Source organism: Nilaparvata lugens, chromosome 6, assembly GCF_014356525.2.
Source record: "Nilaparvata lugens isolate BPH chromosome 6, ASM1435652v1, whole genome shotgun sequence".
In the NCBI taxonomy this organism is placed as follows: domain Eukaryota; kingdom Metazoa; phylum Arthropoda; class Insecta; order Hemiptera; family Delphacidae; genus Nilaparvata; species Nilaparvata lugens.
In genome coordinates, this window is record NC_052509.1 from 49,897,987 (window position 1) to 49,921,137 (window position 23,151).

General features: G+C 34.4%; 1 protein-coding gene across 1 annotated transcript; it reads left to right on the top strand.

Annotated features, from left to right (window-relative positions):
• Positions 1 to 861: 861 nt before the first annotated feature.
• LOC120352042 (protein phosphatase 1 regulatory subunit 12A-like) lies at positions 862 to 22,193 on the top strand. The gene is made up of 6 exons (XM_039431479.1): positions 862 to 897; positions 1,444 to 1,552; positions 3,869 to 4,028; positions 16,714 to 16,858; positions 18,455 to 18,689; positions 21,952 to 22,193. Exons 1-6 carry the CDS (start codon positions 862 to 864, stop codon positions 22,176 to 22,178), a joined length of 912 nt encoding a protein of 303 aa, XP_039287413.1. The 3' UTR covers positions 22,179 to 22,193.
• The last annotated feature ends 958 nt before the right edge of the window (positions 22,194 to 23,151 follow it).

The following is a 23,151-nucleotide window of genomic DNA, read 5'->3' on the forward strand; positions in this document are numbered from 1 at the left end:
CACTGCAAAGTGTCACCATCCTACAAATGGGATGCATTGATGCTAATTCCATGGAATTCTGACAGTTTACAATGAATCACACTATAGTTACTTGCCAAGCCAGCAAGCTTGCACACCTAAACTTTTACAATGCCACATTATATACTTAGTATTATATATTTATTACTGGCTTAAAGATACACGCAAACAGGTCTCGAGGACACACTACCACACACATGCCGGTCACACACACGTCACTTGAAAAAATAAATAAAAATCTAACAGTGAGTTTCACTTTGAACTGTCAACCTTGATTGAATGGAAAGCATTGATGTTACTCTTATAATGTATGCTGACAGTATGAAGTGAATGTCATTTTAGCACTTCAGGCCAACATTGTCACGCTTTGCTAACCTGCTCCTGTATACTATCTAGGAAGATGCTCTTCTTTGCTTACCTCAATTTGTAGTTAATCTAGATTCGGGAGGACCTTATTAATAATAGAATTGAATTGAATAGAAACAAGAAATTAATCGTTGAAAAGACAGATCCACTTATTTATTGTTTTGCTTAGCTGAGGGCGATGTCCACAAGAGTTCTAGGCTTGTAAATTGAACATTTTGAACTAGTTTGGGTGGCGATAAGTTCTATTTGTTTTGAGGATAGCTACCACAACATTTCATCCACACTATAATACTGGGAACAATGTAGAGTCGCCAAATCTTTAAATTTTTGCATAATTGATGTGAAAGGATTTTCATCAAATAAAATCATGGATCATTAGTCTGGTGTGATTAGTCAGCTATGAAAGCACTAAATAAACATTGTAATACTTGCACCACAGACAATATTTTGACATTAATACGAACTTGGTACATAGACATGTCCCTGTGGGATATCTTTAAAGCAAGGTTCACCGTACGCGTCCTACAACAATATCCATGAACTGAAAGAGAGCCGCCTTTGAAAACGACACGACTAACATTCACCAAGATTTTCCTACATTGTCATTTCTAAGTTTTCAGATTCATAGCAGGTTGTGAACGCCAAATAGGAGCACCACTTACTAATGTCGTCTTGAAAAGAAAAGAGGCACTTCTTGACATGTTGATTGCAAAAAACGTAAACGGCATGCTGAATGCAGACCTTTTCGTAAATTATTCATCATTTTTCTATGTTGTTGTGAAGGTGATGCTAAGATATTAGATATCTTAGAAATCTAGATATTAGATACCCTTAGATATCTAGATATTAGATATCCTTAGATGTCTAGATAGTAGATCCCCGTAGATATCCGTGTATATCCTGATTTTATTAGCAATTGATATTGGTGTAACAACTACTATCTGAAATTGTTATGATCAATTAGTGGGTTTGACAATATCCAGTATTCAGTTTCCATGTATATTTTTCATAATAACTATTAAGTTCATCATGGTAATAATAATTTATGTATTGTTTCAGGCGTGCATCGATGACAACTTGGACATGGTGGAGTTCCTGGTGCAGAGAGGGGCGGACGTCAACAGGGGTGACAACGAGGGCTGGACCCCCCTCCACGCCACTGCCTCCTGTGGATTCGTATCCATTGCCAAGTAAGAATCCAAACGCAAGTTTCTTGAGGAAGAACAGCTTGAGGAAGCTGTTTTGTTTTGAACAAATCACTGAAGTATTGAAATTAAAACGTAATGAGTTGTCTTTCCTACTAAAAAAGTTCTATTCTCTCAAAATACAATAACATAATATATTATAATCGTCAGATGAAGTTGAAGGTTCTATTTCACAAAACTCAGGTCTTCCATGCTCAAGTCATCATCTTCAATTTGAAGTTTAAGCTCATCGCTGAACTGACGAGCTGAAGCATCGGAACCGTGGGTTTTGTAAAATAAAACCTCCAACTTCAACTGAAGATGATGTCTTAAGCATCGAAACCATGGTGGGTTTTGTAAGAATGAAACCTTTCTAGTAGAAAAGACAACTTACTGTGTTTTTATTCCACAATTGAAAAATTCTACAACATCTTTGATTTCATTGTTTATGTTATGAATTAGTTGAAGGATGCTTCTGTTAATCGCAGATCCTGATCAAAAAAGACTTATTCAAGAGTAGTTGAATTCAAGATTAGATTGATGCAAGATCAACTTTGGTCTTATAGACAAATTTATTCAAGATCAGGATGGGTCTTATAGTTGGATTTGATTGATAGTTCAAGTTAGAGTAATTCAAAGCATTTTACAGAGTGAGTCATATGTATGGGAACCCTTCAATAAGTTGGAGACTTAATACTGTAACTTTCAGGATAAGTTATTGGTCGGATACTCCACCTTTTGACGTACACCTGAATTTCAACTCCTCATAAGGGGGTGGCTTAGATTGGTTGTAACTCGAATATTTTAAATGAAAACACCCATTGTGTGGTACATAATTTTAAATGCCATTTTTGAACAAGAAAGATAGCATCAAAAAAATGTTCTATGATATCTGTATCTAAAATGGCGGCTGATTGAAGTTTTAGTTTTCAAAGAAATGAGGGGTTGTAACGCAAATATTTTCAATGTAAACACCCATTGTGTGGTACAAAATTTTAAATGCCATTTTTGAACAAGAAAGATAGCATCAAAAAAAATGTTCTATGATATCTGTATCTAAAATGGCGGCTGATTGAAGTTTTAGTTTTCAAAGAAATGAGGGGTTGTAACGCAAATATTTTCAATGTAAACACCCATTGTGTGGTACAAAATTTTGAAGGCCTTTTCAAAACAAGAATGATGACATCAATAAAAATGTTCTATGATACTTGTTTCCCAAATGGTGGCTGATTGAAGTTTTAGTTTTTACTTGAAAATTTAATGTACGTCAAACGGTGGAGTATTCGACCAATAACTTATCCTGAAAGTTACAGTCTTATCTGCTACAGTCTCCAACTTATTGAAGGGTTCCCATACATATGACTGACTCTGTATTTAGTTTCATTTATTTACAACTTATTTTTTTTTAAGATTATTTATTTTTTCCATAAACCAATGTATCATTTAACTTTAATATTTTAGTTATTTTCAATAATACATCAGACTTTATTGAATCTATTGAATATAGGTTATGATGTGATTACATTCCCCCTTAACATGAGTCCACTCGTTAATGGGATGTTAACCATATCAGACAAATCAACTTATTACTACTATAGTAAGATTGACTGTCAGCATTGGTTGAATAGGAACTATCGATAGGATTATTAATGTAATTATTAATATTATTTTTAATGTTCGCTCCTCAACCTCAGACATTAGTCCATGTGAGGAGCCTCCTTCATACTGATTGTATATTTCTGTTGTACCATTGCTGTGAACGAAGAAAAATAAAACTGAATTTCAATTGATGATTAAATAAGTATTTTGATTTCTAATACAATAGTTTTGATGTTGTATTGTTAAATACTATTAAATATTGTAGTTATCTATAATAGTGATCCTACTTTTCTGTATCATAGTGATAAGTTATCTGTGTGCATTAAATTTTAACATACTTATGCGAACTCTGAAGCTAGGTTTACACCAAAGTTATTAACAAAATGTTAATAACTTGTTCCTTATAGATTCTATCAGATTGAACGGAACTTGGCAAACACATATGTTCATCATTTTGATAAGTTATGTTCAATCTAATAGAATCTATATGGATTTAGCTATTAACATTTGTTCATAAGTTGGTGTAAACGCAGCTTAACTCACGAACAGACCGACAGGTCCATGTGAGTAGTTAAAATTAATTTATAAATAGTTTAAACAGATATATAATCTTCTTCAAATTAGTACATTTACTGATGTTTTATAAATCTGATTTTTTTTGTGAAACAATAAAATTCAATTTGAATGTTTCGTTTGTGCAGGTATCAACTGCGAGGAGGCGCGTAAGCAGGAGGAGCGAATGATGCTGAGTGACGCGAAGGAGTGGCTGAGCAACGGAGAGCTGAACGATAAGCCGCATCCCAAGACGGGCGCCACTGCCCTCCATGTCGCCGCAGCCAAGGGATACATCAAAGTCATGGAGTCAGTACCATTCAATCATGTCACTTTTCAAGACCATGCTCCATGGAGTCAGTAGCAAACAAATTCAATCATGTAACTTCATGGAGTCAGTAGCAAACAAATTCAATCATGTAACTTCATGGAGTCAGTAGCAAACAAATCTTCCATCCGTTCACTCAATCATGCCATTTTTGCACACGGTGCTCCAAATTTTCTATCCCGATGTTGTAGAGTTCTTCCGTCAATAATTGTGAAATCGAATAACATCATCACTGACTTCATCGGTCCTAAAGCGTAGGCCACCCTAGTCTTCAATTAATGCTATATGTGTAATTTTTATACTCATACACAACATGCTGATGCCCAAAACTGTCTCTTTTAAAACTAAGGGTGTGATCACATTAGATCACATTAGCGTATATGTGCAAGTGCAAGCTAGGTTATGCATGACCAAGCGTGCAGATGAGAAACAAAATCTGGGAAGAGCAATAGGAACAATCACACTGAAAGCTTGCAATTGCTGGTTGCATTCAGTGTGAGCAGCTACATACAGGTCACAATGTGTTTCAATGGCACTTTTCAAATTTTGCTTTTAGTAGTTGAACTGTATCTTTTCAAATCCAAACGCCAGTCCAAATCTGAATGTAGGTCGGGTTAAAATTGTCTCACCAAGGTGTTACAAGTTTTGTAGATTTTTGTGATCGTCTGATATCTGTTGACACCTGTTCCGAGTCCGAAATAGCCAAACCTGAAATTGCATGCAAGTTCAAGGTGAATTATATTGTTGGAAAGTTATGATGTTATTTTATTGTGAAACTCAGTACAAACTGTCAGCATTCGCCCAATGAGAAGCATTCATGATTTAATTTATAAGAAATGCTAACAGTTTGAAATGAATATCACTCACTTATAGCTATTTTTATATATGATTACGTAACTTTATTCATGGGCAATTAGTTTTGGATAAGATTAAAATAGAAAGTGATTTCATTATATAAAAAAGTAGATAGTAATTCAAAATTGAATGATAAGTCTAAGATTTTGCATCAAAATGCCGGCTGGATTCTATGAAGAGATTCTCTGTAAACTGATATTATTCCTTTCATAAGATATCAACGCTTCCCATTCAACCAATGCTGACAGTTTGAAATGAATGAAGTGACTTCATCGTTTATTGTAGTCACTGTAATTCTTATGTGCGTATCAAGTACATTGAAATTAATATTTTTTAAAATTGATATTAAATTTAAAAAAATAAATTGAAATTTATATATTATTCTTTGGAGGAGCAATCCAGTCATTCTTTTTTGTGCTTATGAATAGATAATAAATATTTGTTCATGAGGACTATCCCATCAGTCTTTTATCTTCAGGGCTACTTTTAATATAAATAAAAATCTAAATCTGAGTACCCTTTTAAATTATTTTTTCACGACATGTTTCGGCTACTATTCTATTCTATTCTATTCCGTCAGTTATGTATAGACCAATGATTTATTCTGGGATAGTTGAGTTAAAAATTGAACATAACTTTTCTGGTTATGTCGTGATGTCTTGAGATTCGACGAACTGAACGGCTAAACTTCCTACTTGTTTCAGTTTCTTACAAAAATTTCAATTATTATTGTGGTCATACATTTAATAGTCAAAAAAGGCACGCAATGAACTGATATATTGAGGAACTGATACCCTCCCTTTTTTCCAAAGGGTAAAGTGATAAAAGTTAACATGATTATTTTGTGATATTGATTAGAAAGTATTGATAGGATTATTAATATTATTATTAATGTTCGCTCCTCATCCTCAGACATTAGTCCATGTGAGGAGCCTCCTTCATACTGATTGTATATTTCTGTTGTACCATTGCTGTGAACGAAGAAGAATAAAACTGAATTTCAATTTGATGATTAAATAGATTAAATAAGTATTTTGATTTCTAATACAATAGTTTTGATATTGTATTGTTAAATACTATTAAATATTTGTAGTTATGAATAATGGTGATCCTACTTTTCTGTATCATAGTGATAATTTATCTGTGTACATTGAATTTTGGCATACGTATGCGAACTCTGGAGCTGGGTTTACACCAAAGTTATTAACAAAATGTTAATAACTTGATCCTTATAGATTCTATCAGATTGAACGGAACTTGACAAACATATATGTTCATGTTCATCATGTTGATAAGTTATGTTCAATCTAATAGAATCTATATGGATTTAGCTATTAACATTTTGTTCATAAGTTTGGTGTAAACGCAGCTTAACTCACGAACAGACCGACAGGTCCATGTGAGTAGTTAAAATTAATTTGTAAAATAGTTTAAACATATATATAATCTTCTTCAAATTAGTACATTTACTAATGTTTTATAAATCTGAATTTTTTTGTGAAACAATAAAACTCAATTTGAATGTTGCGTTTGTGCAGGTATCAACTGCGAGGAGGCGCGTAAGCAGGAGGAGCGAATGATGCTGAGTGACGCGAAGGAGTGGCTGAGCAACGGAGAGCTGAACGATAAGCCGCATCCCAAGACGGGCGCCACTGCCCTCCATGTCGCCGCAGCCAAGGGATACATCAAAGTCATGGAGTCAGTACCATTCAATCATGTCACTTTTGAAGACCATGCTCCATGGAGTCAGTAGCAAACAAATTCAATAATGTAACTTCATGGAGTCAGTAGCAAACAAATTCAATGATGTAACTTCATGGAGTCAGTAGCAAACAAATCTTCCATCCGTTCACTCAATCATGCCATTTTTGCACACGGTGCTCCAAATTTTCTATCCCGATGTTGTAGAGTTCTTCCGTCAATAATTTGAGAAATCGAATAACATCTTCACTGACTTCATCGGTCCTAAAGCGTAGGCCACCCTAGTCTTCAATTAATGCTATATGTGTAATTTTTATACTCATACACAACATGCTGATGCCCAAAACTGTCTCTTTAAAACTAAGGGTGTGATCACATTAGATCACATTAGTGTATATGTGCAAGTGCAAGCTAGGTTATGCATGACCAAGCATGCAGATGAGAAATTAAATCTGGGAAGAGTAATAGGAACAATCACACTGAACGCTTGCAATTGCTGGTTGCATTCAGTGTGAGCAGCTACATACAGGTCACAATGTGTTTCAATGGCACTTTTAAAATTTTGCTTTTAGTAGTTGAACTGTATCTTTTCAAATCCAAACGACAGTCCAAATCTGAATGTAGGTCGGGTTAAAATTGTCTCACCAAGGTGTTACAAGTTTTGTAGGTTCTTTTGTAAGTTGAATTGTCATGAACATCTACAGTAGTTGAACTGCCCCTATTCAATTCTATACTACAGTCCAAATCAAAATGTAGGCTGGGTCATAATGGAATCGTGACATTTCACTCATCATGGTGTTACAACAAGCTTTGTAGGTTCTTTTGTTAGCTGAATATTGTCATGAAAATGTGTAGTATTTATGTTTCAAACGCATACTTCCCTTTCCTTTACTACCCTTTTCAAACGCATACTACAGTCCAAATTAAAATGTAGGCTTATTTATTCAATCATGTACGATTTTTATATGAAAAGACACATCAGGCTGATGCCCAAAACTGTGCCTTTCCCAACTTACACTACAGTACAAATCAAAATATAGGCTAGATCATTATAAAAATAATGATAATTATTCACTTACCACGGTGCTACAACAAGCTTTTCCTGAGGTTATTGGTTGTTCATGAATTCGTCAAATTCTCTGTTCATCGAATACCGATTTTGACCAGTTCTTCTAAATAAATCGGAGATACTAGAATAATTTTTTTAAGGTTGGAAGCGATTTGTGCCATTTTCGCGCTGATAAGCTATCAATACGATAAGTTAAGCTCTATGCGTCTGCTACTCCCGTTGTGAGATGGCCTCTTTTAGAGCCGAACTCTAAATACCATTTACTGTATTAGTTTAAAAAACGCTTCCCGGTGGTTCGAAATCCACCTAAAGCTGCAGGTCCAGTCATTTCTCATCATCATGATCATCATCCGTCTCATTACCCACGCACAAGCCAAGAGCTCGTGTGCTCATCACCCTCCGCAAAATAACTTGGTTAGAAAATAAAATCAAATTATAAGACAGTCATTACAGTATTGAGCAGGAATTGCCACTTCCTTGAAGCGACTACCAAACATGCGAGGGTAATTTTCTTTCAACCTCCGATCATATATCATACGACACAGTCAAGCCGTAGGAGGGTGATTTTCACAGAGCTGAACAGCTTGCCATCCACACCAAACGCCCTGTGATCGCTGCGGTCAAATCATCAATTGTTGCCGAGTTAAAGACCCACAAACATGGCCGCCTCACTTCGAGTCTCCTGCCAAGTGCTAGTTACGTAGCGTTATCCGTTTTGCAAGCTGAAGGTAATTAATCAGTATAGATCTAACGAAAAAGATTCAAAAGTGATTATGTTGTGCGTGAATGGTTCGGAAAGATAAAGACGTCAGTTGAAATGACTTCCGGAATCGTCATTATGTATGACACAGTGCTGGAGCAACCAAACGGCTTCTCCAGTCAATCAAATTCGATAATTTCGATTAACTGTCATACAAACCTGACTTGGTCACTAATAACTTGAACATTTTCCCCAAACTCAAGAAACGACTTTGAGGGCAGATTTTCCAAACTAACAAGGAGCTTCAAAACAACGTCATAGGTCATAGCCCACTGAAACTAATTTTGCAGCTGCATTTTATGAAGAGAGTTTTGGTAGGCTGGTCCACTAGTATGGCAAATGCCTCAACCTCCACGGCAATTATTTTGAAGAATATTCATAAGTGTAAGTAACTTTTAGTGAATAATTTATTCTTTAGTACACATTCGTCTTATATTTGTGGGCAATCGGAGGTTGAAAAAATGAACCTCGTAAATTAAAATTAAAGTCTTGGAGTCAGTACCGAACTTGTTTACAAAATAGAACTATTGTACTACAAGAAATCGTGTCAGTATCGAGAAGGGAATAATAATAGTCAATTTTTTTTTTAAGACAGAAATACCGAAGTTAAATGATAGAAAATCCATGGAGTGAGTACCACCAATCACAATGCATGGTTAGAGAATTGACTGACAAAAGGGAACTTTTCAAGTTGTTATTATTGTGCGTAAGTCAAAGTCACATTACATTTTGTGTCCACTTTTCCACAGATAAGCTAATTCTCGTGATGCGATAACTAAAGTGAGATTCACTTATAACTGTCAGCATTCCCTATTAATAACACCAATGCTGACAGTTTGAAGTGAATCTCACTATAGTAGGAGTGATTTGATAATTTGGTTTACTTCAACCCAGAAAGTATAGCTATCCTCTATCCTCTGCAGAGGAAATGAAAGTGTGGAAAAGGACAGAGAGTCTGTTTCATGATATAGGAGATTCACCAATCAAATTCACTTGTATCACCGGCTCCTTATTGGATGTTAATAATCCTGTATAGGGAAAAATACTGGATTATTAGAACTTCACGAGTATTAACCGGAGTAAGGACCGTTTCATTTGTTGACATATGCCATCGCCTTATTCTAATGAAATCCAAGCCGTTCTATAAGCCTATAAAAAAACAATTGTTTACACGTATTCTACATTTTTCAACCAATTAATGTAATTTTTCAAATATGACTAAAACCTGCACATATAGGGCCCCTAGCCGGTATTTCGGAATAAACAGCATGTCATTTGATAGTGAAAGAAAAAGACTAAGAAATTGTCAAAAAACCACTGATTTATTGATAATTAGAAAGACCGATTTCGGTTATTACACCATTGTCAATCTCTGTTAAACTTTGATGTCAGAATCTCTGATGTCAGTTTATCAGAGATTGACAATGGTGTAATAACCGAAACCGGTATTTCTAATTATCAATAAATCAGTGGTTTTTTGACAATTTCTTAGTCTTTTTCATTCAATATGAATAATTACAACAATACCAACTTCTCAACTACACAAAAAGTGAAATCATTTCATAGTTTTACTGTAAACAGTATTTTGAACAGTCATTAGTTTTGTAAAACTATTTTAAAATGAGGATTGTTTGTTTATCCATAATATGTGTTTCTACTCGATTGCAGATGAGATCCCTGTGGTGAGATTCACGCTCTAAAGTCTGTCTGATTAAGATTGGTTTTCTATTTTGTTTTACTTCAACCCAGAAAGTATAGCTATCCTCTATTCTCTGCAGAGGAAATGAAAGAGTGGAAAAGGACAGAGAGTCTGTTTCATGATATGGGAGATTCACCAATCAAATTCACTTGTATCACCGGCTCCTTATTGGATGTTAATAATCCTGTATAGGGAAAAATACTGGATTATTAGAACTTCACGAGTATTAACCGGAGTAAGGACCGTTTCATTTGTTAACATATGCCATCGCCTTATTCTAATGAAATCCAAGCCGTTCTATAAGCCTATAAAAAAACAATTTTTTACACGTATTCTACATTTTTCAACCAATTAATGTAATTTTTCAAATATGACTAAAACCTGCACATATAGGGCCGCTAGCCGGTATTTCGGAATAAACAGCATGTCATTTGATAGTGAATGAAAAAGACTAAGAAATTGTCAAAAAACCACTGATTTATTGATAATTAGAAAGACCGATTTCGGTTATTACACCATTGTCAATCTCTGTTAAACTTTGAGGTCAGAATCTCTGATGTCAGTTTATCAGAGATTGACAATGGTGTAATAACCGAAACCGTCTTTCTAATTATCAATAAATCAGTGGTTTTTTGACAATTTCTTAGTCTTTTTCATTCAATATGAATAATTACCACAATACCAACTTCTCAACTACACAAAAAGTGAAATCATTTCATAGTATAACGTTCTTCTGTAAACAGTATTTTAAACAGTCATTAGTTTTGTAAAACTATTTTAAAATGAGGATTGTTTGTTTATCCATAATATGTGTTTCTACTTGATTGCAGATAAGATCCCTGTAGTGAGATTCACGTTCTAAAGTCTGTCTGATTAAGATTGTTTTTCTATTCTTGTATGTCATTAGACAAAGCACATTCTATCCTTTTTCAACTCCGCACCGGTGGCAAATTTAACTATGCCAATAATGAACCACCAGAATATTTAATGTCAAGGAATCTCAACTATTAACATTTATTGTAAAATCATGAGATGATATATTTTCGTGACAAATGAAACATATTTGAGATAGATATTTATTAACAAGGATCAGCAATTGATATTACGTTACATCATATACCGGAATGGAAAAATGCATTTCCTTGATGAATATAACATATTTTATATAGAATTGATTAATATCAGACCGGGATGACTTCAATCACAGCTATGTGTAGAAAAGTGACATCTATGTCTTCCTATCATTTCCACTGACTATGAAGCATGAATCTCACTATAGTAAGACGGGACTCCCATGTGACTAATGGCATGTTCCATCAGTCTGTTGTGAGTTTTGTCTACCTTTATAAATTTGAGTTATACTCGTTTTACAGTAGGACCCCAGCTCATCACGAGAGTGACCGTTTTCACACTTACCAACACCCAGGATTGTTATTTGATTGGCCAATTCTCACCAACAACTTATCTTCAGCCAATCGGAGCATAATTCTGAGTATCGGCCGACAATAGGACGTGTGAACACGACGAATAGCTTCTCTGTCGATAAGTAGACAGAGAAATGTTATGGGACTAGGCAAAATAATACCTACAAAACATGCCGATAAGCTTTTCATATACTTTAACTTGGAGTTATAATTTTAAATTCTTCAAACCTATCTGCGGTGTGCTAGACCACTACCTCCGTAGACAAAGCCATGGTGCATTCGTGTGACGTCAGCACAGGTAGGGCTCCTACACCAATAAAAACACTAGCTGATATAGATCAGCTGAAATCGGTGTAGGAGTCCTACCTGTGCTGACGTCACACGAATGCACTACGGCTGTGTTTACGGAGGTAGTGGCTAGACACATTCATTGAGTGTCGTCCATTCATTCTTCTATAAAATGGCATTACTTTTCTCGTGATTTTAGGTCACTTCTATCCCTGCGATTTTGCTGATTTGTTGGAATGTAGAGAAACACCTGTATTAACATCCTTAATTTCTATACTAGTAGTTCTGTGAACAGTAGACCTCACGCAGTATTCTCATCCACAAGTACCTGATTGAAACTATAGACCTTATGGAAATACAGCAATAGACTGGCTTCTCCACACATCTGTGTAATCACTTGTCAGCTGATTTATGATGAATAATTCTATAGTCTGATTTTTACTCTTATATTGGCGTATGAAGGAGGCTCCTTTTTCCTTTTATACTAATAGTTCTGTGAACAATAGACCTCACGCCGTATTTTCGTCCACAAGTACCTGATTGAAACTGTAGACCTTATGGAAATACAGCAATAAGACTGGCTTCTCCAAACATCATTCTGTGTAATCACTTGTCAGCTGATTTATGATGAATAATTCTATAGTCTGATTTTTACTCTTATATTGGCGTATGAAGGAGGCTCCTTTTTCCTTTTATACTAATAGTTCTGTGAACAGTAGACCTCACGCCGTATTCTCATCCACAAGTACCTGATTGCAACTATAGACCTTATGGAAATACAGCAATAGACTGGCTTCTCCACACATCATTCTGTGTAATCACTTGTCAGCTGATTTATGATGAATAATTCTATAGTCTGATTTTTACTCTTATATTGGCGTATGAAGGAGGCTCCTTTTTCCTTTTATACTAATAGTTCTGCGAACAGTAGACCTCACGCAGTATTCTCATCCACAAGTACCTGATTGCAACTATAGACCTTATGAAATACAGCAATAGACTGGCTTCTCCAAACATCATTCTGTGTAATCACTTGTCAGCTGATTTATGATGAACAATTCTATAGTCTGATTTTTACTCTTATATTGGCGTATGAAGGAGGCTCCTTTTTCCTTTTATACTAATAGTTCTGTGAACAGTAGACCTCACGCCGTATTCTCATCCACAAGTACCTGATTGCAACTATAGACCTTATGGAAATACAGCAATAGACTGGCTTCTCCACACATCATTCTGTGTAATCACTTGTCAGCTGATTTATGATGAATAATTCTATAGTCTGATTTTTACTCTTATATTGGCGTATGAAGGAGGCTCCTTTTTCCTTTTATACTAATAGTTCTGCGAACAGTAGACCTCACGCAGTATTCTCATCCACAAGTACCTGATTGCAACTATAGACCTTATGGAAATACAGCAATAGACTGGCTTCTCCACACATCACTGTGTAATCACTTGTCAGCTGATTTATGATGAATAATTCTATAGTCTGATTTTTACTCTTATATTGGCGTATGAAGGAGGCTCTTTTTTCCTTTTATATTATCCTTGAAATGCAAAATTTCCAAAAAACCTTGTATATACGTCGACGCGCAATCAAAAAAGGAACATACCTGTCAAATTCCATGAAAATATATTACCGCGTTTCGCCGTAAATGCGCAACATATAAACATTTAAACATTAAGAGAAATGCCAAACCGTCGACTTGAATCTTAGACCTCACTTCGCTCGGTCAATAAAATCTTGACTTCGCATTACTTCTCATAATCTTTTGGCTTATTTAAGCAATGGGAATAGTTTCCTGGAGTATGTAGAACCCATCTTCTTTGAAATTATTAGAATAGAAAATAGAGGCATTATGGGATGACTTTGTTTGACACAAGTTATGTTCCAAGCCAGCTATTCTATTCCAGTTTCTATTAATCTTGTTCTGCATTTGAATGTTAGCAGTAACTGTTCAAGGATTCTCTCCTTCTACACAGATACTGTGAGATGAAAATTACTTGACTTGAATAATTGCCATATTCTTATTTTTGAAAGTCAGGCTACAACCAACAACATAAAGCCAAATCTAGTGTGATTCACGTTATAAAGATAAGTCAGCACCTGATTAACGTTGGTTTGCTATCCTTTTCTGTCTGTAGACAAAGCAGAAAGCTCTATTCTTTTCCAACTTCTGCACCGTTGCCAAATCGATTGCAAGCTATTGCGAAACAATGAACTACCAGACTATTTGATCTCAATTATGAGGATGTATAATTAAATCATGAAATATATATTTTAAAATATCAGATAACGCCGGGATGACTTGATCATCAAAGTATAGTAGCTATAGTAGCTATCTACTATAGAGTACGGTGGAAAAAGAAACGTGGCTACTGTGCCGTCCTATCATTTCCACTGACTTCATGACGTCATAGAACAGAACATGCCATCAATTTCATCAGTTTTTGATTTCTTAGCTCGAATTAGATCTTTCAGATTGATTTGTTTTCCACTGAGGATGATGCCGACATTAGTACTGTGCTTGTGCGTGGGTGATGGGTTGATCATGATAAAGAATGGACCTTCGAATTTGTGCACTTCAAGTTGGGAATTACTAGGAAATGATTTTATGCTCCTGACTGTTGATTCACTTGGTGGTATGGGGACCAACAGGTTCAATTTAGTTACGTTCTAAAATTGAATTAGCATATAATATTTGAACTAGTAATCATAGGAAACAGACTGCATCAAAGGCACATTTTGTTGAATCGAAAATAGTAAGTGTAGTTTTTTCTCAGGATGAGTATGCGATATCATAGTATCTTCAGTGAGATTTAATCCCAACTTACAGTATTTGTTATGAGTTAAATCAAAGCTTCCAAATCCTCAATGAATAATATTTTGAAGAACAAATTTGTTTCTGTTGTTTTGTTTGATAAAAATGTTCCTTGCTCTAGATGCTTTTATTTAGGTAGTTTCAAATACTGTATTAATAAAATCATGCAACTAAATTTACTCAGCATATCCACGGCTTCAGCCGATTTTGATTTAATTTATAAAATATTATATGAGACATTTTTTGAGTAATAATAAAATAAATCTTATGATATTTTTTTATTGCGGATGTTTTTCGAATAGTTGATATTATTGCGACTGAAATGTGTCACCAAAGTGAGATTCAGTTATGCTGTCATCATTCCTTGTCAGTACATCAATGCGTCCCATTTCGAACCAATGCTGACAGTTTGAAGTGAATGTGTGTGGGACATTTGTCAGCTCTGAAGAAGAAAGCCTTGAGCAAGTGTATTCTTAAGGCAATCGTTGCTGCTTCCAAATTAGGCAGTGTTCTTGTACAAGTGGAATATGTCGCCTATTCTCGCAAACACTTCTTTCATTGTTGTTAATGAGTAAGCTGGCCAAATGGTGCTCCGAAATTTGTTTTAAACCATTCTAAACCCTTATTTCGACTTGAAACTGTGCAAAACTTTAGTGGTTGTGTTCAAAATTCACTTCTATCTAATCAAGGTGAGTCGATAGAGTAGTTGAGTGACTGTTCTGCTATTTTCAAATTCATGTCATGCATAGGTTGTAAATCACTGACTTGTATACTAGTAACGCACTTCCAAGTACTATTAAAATCTATTTTCTTTTTAATTTTATTTTGTCCTTTTGACAGAATTTATTTTGAAAAAATTGTATAATTGTTTACTTATACAACTTTCATGTGAACTGTTTACATTCTCACATTTGAAATTCAATTCCTCAATAATTGAGTGGGCGGTAGCTATTATAATGCATTTTCTGTTTCTTGATATTATTTTTATACATGACATATTTTTAGTGATAATTTTTTTTAAATAATATATTATATTGTTGGAATAAAACGTATAGACTTTTCAATGACTTATTTAATTATTGATGCTTGTACACAAATTATAACATTCGAACATTACACCGTTTCAACTTCCCGAATCAGTTATTTTTCTCGTTTCTTTTCATTAAATATTTTTTGTCCAATTTGCTTCTAGTTTCAAGTAATAATATTTGTTGAACCATTATTGAAATTTATCAAATTTTACTAACTAATCTATTGTATTGGACCTGTTAAATAATGCATTCCATGACGCTGTTTCTACCTACAAATGAAAGAATTCTTCTTCTGTTATTCTTTATTCTCTATTCATTCATTTATATAATAATTACATTATAAAAATAATTTATACATTATAATTATTTTAGAAAAATATTAAAACTTGTAAATTAAAATTCTAAATGCTATTGCTAATATTTTATTAAAGGTAAATAAAAAGATACAGTTCACATTTATATGAATAATTCATACAAATCAGTTATAAATAGGTATACCGTAATTAATTATACAGAGTGTTTCTGAAGTAGACTTTCAAACTTGGTTAGTGGTTTCCGGACATTAAAATGAAGAAAAAACAGTAAAAATGCTTCGTTACCGAGATAATGATTGCACATTTTTTTAAATTTTATAATTCGTGGCGGCCTCATGATGATACTTTAATGATAAATTCTCATATAAGGTTTGTCAAGAAATCGAATTAAAAAACTAATTGGAAGTAAGGCGTTATTTTTGAAATACAGGAAATTGAAGATGATTTAATTCTGAAGAGAAACCACAGTAAATTGAAGATGATCTAACTCTGAAGAGAAAATCTGTTATTTTTTGTCTAAAACAACCTAAACCTCATTATCAAGTTGTTTTGACGTGGCCCCATGTATATTGTACCTTTTGTCTAAATAAAATTGATTTGAAATAAATCTATAGCTGGTACAGCTTTTGCCTGAGAGTCAAAGTTTGTATATTTGTTGATTTATCGGCAGCAGTAAATAACATTTTAATTATTTTTGTTGTAGACTATTGCTGGAAGGTGGCGCCGACGTGAACGCACAGGACTTGGATGGGTGGACGCCTCTGCACGCAGCTGCGCACTGGAACCAGAAAGATGCCGCCCAACTGCTCACCAAACACAACTGCCAAATGGATATGAAGAACTATGTGGTCAGTTCACCCATCACTCTATTATTTGCCACCAACATCCAGTCTATAATGATATTGCATCATTGTTCAGTTTCTATAATAATATTCTTATTATTATTAAACGAAAAACCAAATTAAATGCTGTAATTCACCCCGAAGATGAATTTGGATTTTTGTTTGATAATAATAATTCATTAGCATTTGAATAATTGCAATATCTCAATAATATTCTATCAAAAAAGAATAAAGTTCTTCATGACAAAGATTCGACATGAAGAACTATGTGGCGAGTCACCACTGGTCTATTATAGCCACCTTCACATTGTATGTTGGGCATCTTCTAGTCTCTATATTATCTATTGGGTGATGAGAGCATTTTGAATTTTCTATTTGAGGCTCAGTTTTTGCAGGCCGGACACAGCAATGTCTCCGCGCTACATAGGCCAAAGATTTATTGACTCTTTGAATGTTTCTATTTTTTTTATGGCCTATGATTGCATAAACATATGTAGGCTATCTATTATCTACCTTCACATCGGTGTGCAACTAACTCCTCCATTATCTGCCATCACATCATTGTACTCACTGCAGGCTGTAGCATAAGTGAGATTTAATAAAGACTATCTCTATACTATAGTGTGGTCCACGTTATAATGGCAGTGGATAAAGATAGAAGAATAGCGATGCCAATTCTCTGCATTAATTAATTATATTTCTACACCGTCAAAAACATAATTGTCATCGTTGTGGACCTAGAAAAGGATAGTACCACCGGCTTAGTCGAATGATAGACAAGGATAGCAAAACCGAAGTTGATCAAATATTGTCATTATAACGTGGACCTCACTATAGTAAAGTCTCTTCACACCCATAAGGTCTTTCACACCTAGCGTAGCGTAGCGTAGCTAGGAATGGAATACGTATATGAAAGACGTAGCCGTCCTATCTCCCACTGATAAAATCACGCTACGCTGTTGTGAAATGGACAGATTGATTAACATTAGGAGATACATCGGCTACCGAAGACGTATTCCTAGCTACGTTAGGTGTGAAAATACCTTTAAGCTTGAAGAGCAAGCGGCTTCGCCGCTCCATTTTTTTCAACTGTATCGGACGTCTCATCGATACTGATCCGTCGATACTAATTTATGATTTATTAATACTGTAAACATTACAAACTATAGTGTGATTCACTTATAAATTGAAACAGGAAAGGAAGGAAATGAAGTAAGAATAATAATGATAAGAATGAGATATGGGAATAGTAAGGAAGGAGATGGTTAATAAGTTGAACACTACGTTAGATCATCAATGATTCTCATATTCTTTGCTAAATGTGATGCCCACATGAGCTCAAGGCTTGTGCGTGGGTAATGAGAAGGATGATAATGGGAAACGAGTGTACCTTCAGGTTTAGGTTCAACATTCAACCACTGCTGATAGTCTAATATGAATTTCACTTTATAAACGTATTCAAATTTATGAAATCCGGGCCAATCCAAATTTTGTTTTTATATTGAGGTCCAACGCTGATAGTCTAAAGCGAACCTCACTTTATAAACGTGGTCAATTTATAAAATCTGGGCCACAATCCAAATGATGTTTTAATGTTGTCAGGGTCAGACGCCGTTCGACGTAGCCGAGTACGTGATGACGGTTGCGCTGAAGGAGATGCAGCAGAAACAGGCGGAGACGGGTGCGAGAGAGCAGCGCACCATCTGCGCCCGAGAGAGCAAGCGAGACAGCGACACCAATGTGTCACCCACCTCGCCTCCCACGACGTCACCCACGCACGACCTTGTGCCCAAGGTCAAGGTCGAAATCAAGCCCACACCGGACGAGGACACTGTCGGTGAGTGTCAACTCAGCACTTATTGGTTGTGGCTCAAGGTGTTGGAATGTCGGCTGAAATTGTTGTTTCAAGTGATCTTTTTGCTCATCCTCTTAAGCGGCCTATAGATGTGCAGTGTTATTGTCCAATATAACATCCATTTACAATATTATATTAGTATAACTACTCACTCTTGCTTCTAGCGATATTGAAAGTATTGAAACAATAGTATAGGATCAAGTACCCTTTTATTTTATCACAACATGACTAGTTTAAACTTTTCAAGCGTCATTTTAAAGTGTAAAATTGTTGTGATTAAATAATAGGGTACTTGATAATTCTTTTGTGTTTCAATATTGTACCTACTTATAACATCAGGCCACACGTCATAGACACTGCGGCCTGATATTATAATAATTTTTTTCAATAGAATATGTTATATTCTACAATAATAGTGAGCGTGTATTTAAGTCTTTAAAACGCCCCTTTATTGACTGGGCTACGTAGTTCTATTTTATTGTTAGCTCACTGGCTCTGTCCACAAACAGAAATTGAATTTGAATGAAACAGAAATACTATTGCATTAAACTGGATTCCCACATTCATCAAAATTTGGGAGAAAGACAGTTTTGGACTATGCCTCTTGTCTTCTCCCAATCATATTATTGTATAATATAATGATATGTAACTGCCAATAAATTATATCAGTATCAGTTACCATTACTGTTGAAGTATCATTTCCATGAGTTCTAATGGGAGTATTCATACTCTGTTGGCCGGGATGAGTGGGAGAGTCCCCTCAGAATTTATGGGTATGATATTCTTATCGGATACGTTCACTAATACTGATTTGTGGCAATCCACCTTTACTGTACCGGATTAACTCTCACATAGAACTTGAAACAGTTACTGTGATTTGTAACTGGAACAGTGATTGATATCTATGTCACAGTTTTTTTTTTGTTGCCTGCTTGCATGTGTATCTGAGTGTCTTAATATTGAAATGGCACCGTCTAGCTGTGACAGTATGGTATGGTTTCTTCACAAATCTGAGGAACTTTGCATTCGTGATTTGTGTCAATTAAGTGAAGTTGGAATGACCATTTAGTAAAGTAAAATTACTCTACTTCAACAACTCAACTATCTATACAATAATCATTGGCTCGATTGTATTAGAGCCTGTAAAATTTTAACTGTGATCAATTACCACAATAACCAATCAGAGAAGCCTTATTTTCAAAGAAGGTTCTCTTGGCATTTGATCATGATGACTTTTGTACGACTGGGTCGAAGTCAATTGCTGTAACATTGTATTTTTCAATATTATAGTTTTAAAGTTAATAGTTTCTAATAAATTTAACTAGATTGGAAAAGTGTTCGTCTAGATCAGAAAGTTTCTACGAAGCAGCACACCTTACCATACCATACTTTCATCCTAGCTTGGAAAAATATACTGTTTCTTGAATACTTGACAGCAATTGATTCCAAATTTCTCTCCCTCTAAAATAATGATATTTCTCTCTTCTGTAGATCTTTTAGATCATTCTAAATTCAAATACTTCACTAAACCACTTCTAGATCTGTGTATTTGACGTTCTTTTATAGTTGTTGTGGTGTTAAAAAGTGTGATAATTTTGCGGAAAGTTGATTATCTACAGTACCTATCTTTAATTCCTGTGTAATTTTATCAATTAAAGCATTCTGGTTCATAATATTTGATATCATGAGATATTTGCACAGTGTAAGTTGAAACTGGATTGGATCAGTTTGAAGTCGATAGTTTGGACCGTATTCGCCATTTCAGTTTGAACAGAGATGAATAAGCTATGGATTTAAAACCGGAATGTACATTCATTCAATTTACACATTTTAATAAATGCGACCATATTATACTGCAAACATACAACTTGGATTAGATTTAAACTCAATGGGTATCATTATTATAATGCGACCTTCATTTAATCCACCTGTTTATATTTATGTATGGACCTTCAGGATTATTTATGTTAAAGATAATCTTGGTTTACATGGTCGCATTTATTATAAGTTTAATGCTAATATCGGTTCACATGAAGATGAATAGTCGCATTCATTATAAATAAGTATTATAATGTTTTAAATTCTGAGTTTTAACCTACAGTTTACTTATATTTGTTTGAAGTGAGATGAAGTATACGGCCTTGTAAATTAGAACTATTTTTTCTTGTTGTCTCAAATCTATTGATCACTTATGGCATAAAGAACTAATAATCAATAACTGATCAGTCCAATGATATATTTGTTCCAGTGCTGTGTAGTGTTATGTTTGTGATGTGTGGCTTTTATTTGTGGTTGCTTTCACTCACCTATTTCCAGTTACCAGTGTGTCTGAATCGTTCAACTACACATACTTCACACACAATGAATCGATAGTTTGTTGAAATAATTTAAATGAGACTGAAATTTTTTTATTTTTATGTTACAACAAACTCATTGTTCATTGTTCAAACTCATTATAAACTTTGTTCAGACAGTAGTCAGGGTCAGGCATTAAAGAAATGCCTATTTTGTTCTATTGAAACATCCAAGAGTATTCTAGAGCACGTAATTGCTGAAATCGATCATTTATAGAACCATGAAATACATTGAATACTGAAATCTGAATGCAAATAAATCACATACTGGATAAATTCCACGGTTCAGGAGAATTTTCATATGAGAATTCTCATAGAATTGTTGTAATATTTACGAAACAAATTTTAAATTTTATTAAAATATTCTGAAGAATCGCAGAGTTGATAGATTCTGATTTCGTCTGTGCACCTATTCAAGAATGTACGTAAATTCATATTGTGAGAGATTTTGAATATGATTTGCTAACCGTATGCCATTTTTAATAAAAAATAAATCTATATATCTATTCCATCTTCACATTAAAATCTACATGCAATTTTATCTTGTGAGAGACTAAGTTTGCTATTTGTTGATTTGAAGCGAATAAATAATTTATTTGTTGACTCAATTTGAAACTTTCTGTATAAAGTATACAAGTTAAATTCACTGCAATTTTCAGCATTCCACATTTTAGCATCAATCTTCCATCATTTAACCAATCATGTCAGTCTAAAGTTATTTTAATCTCACTGTAAACATTATGCTATGAAAGAATAAAGCTATTTCAATCTCACTGTAGAAAATTCATGCCATGAAAGAATAATACGAACTTTTTGTGTTATAATATACGATTCGGAGCACACTGGTACAACGTTTGTAAACCGAGCACTTTGTGTTGTGTTGCATGCAGCTGCATCTGGAGGGGTGGGGGGAGAGAATAATGATGATGATGATGATGTGAGTGTGAGTAGTGATGACAGTGATGATGATGATGATGAATCAGAGGATGATGAGGAGAGCTCGAGCGCTTACGGCGAGGGGACGAGCTCTCTTTGTATAGACGTACAGGAAGAGAGTCAGGTCAGGGAGTTGGGTAAGTTGGAAGGTCTCTCGAGAAATTACACTCGAAAAAGATGAATTACAATTACAAGAGATTGATAATTACACTAAAGAACGTCAATTACAATTAGTAGAGCTTGAAAATCACTCCGAAAGAGTTCCATTACAATTACAAGAGCATGAGAATCACATTGAAAAACTTGAATTACAATATTAAGAGCTTGAAAATCACACCGAAAGTGGTTCATTAAAATTTTAAGAGCTTGAAAATCACAATAATATATTAGTAGAGGTGAAGTGTTTAGAATTTTAGACGGTTCAAATAAATCAACAATAATATATTTTTCTTAAATTTAGTTTAATAGTTTATCGATTTTAAATTCAGCGAATTACGCCAGGCCCTCACAAACACAGGCTTGAGCCTACATGTGAGTCTCTCACAATGTAAGGGTATCTATAAATATACTGTAACTGTACTGTATTATTTGTAAATTGTGAGAATAAATTGATTTGATATCAATATCAATCATTAAACACAATGTTCTGAGTTGTTATTTGAATTTGTTGAATCATCAAAGCTGTTTTGATGCTAATTAGGATTCGAATCATAATACTATTCTTTAAAGTTGCCTTAATCTTATTCATTTGTTGTATAAGAAAAATTTGCCACTGAGTTGTGATTTTAATTTTCCGAATCAGCAAAGCTCTTTTGAAAATTAATGTTTGAATCACAATTATTATTCTCATACTCATTGAAATGCTTCAGTGCCCCTTTATATAGTCACATATTTATGATCAGGTATCTTTGATCATAGGTATTATTTGATCATTTAGAGTCATCAAATGCTATATTTATTACACGGGCCTAATAGGGAATCAAATCTATAATGGAAGTTTCTCAAATATCTATGACCATGACGGTATCTATGACCATATTTTTCAAATAACCAGAAATGATCATATCATTCATTTTCTTGTTCAGGGCTACTGTATAGACATGAAAATTGAAAATCAAAGTACCGTATTTTTTTCAACATTTATTTCTTTTTTT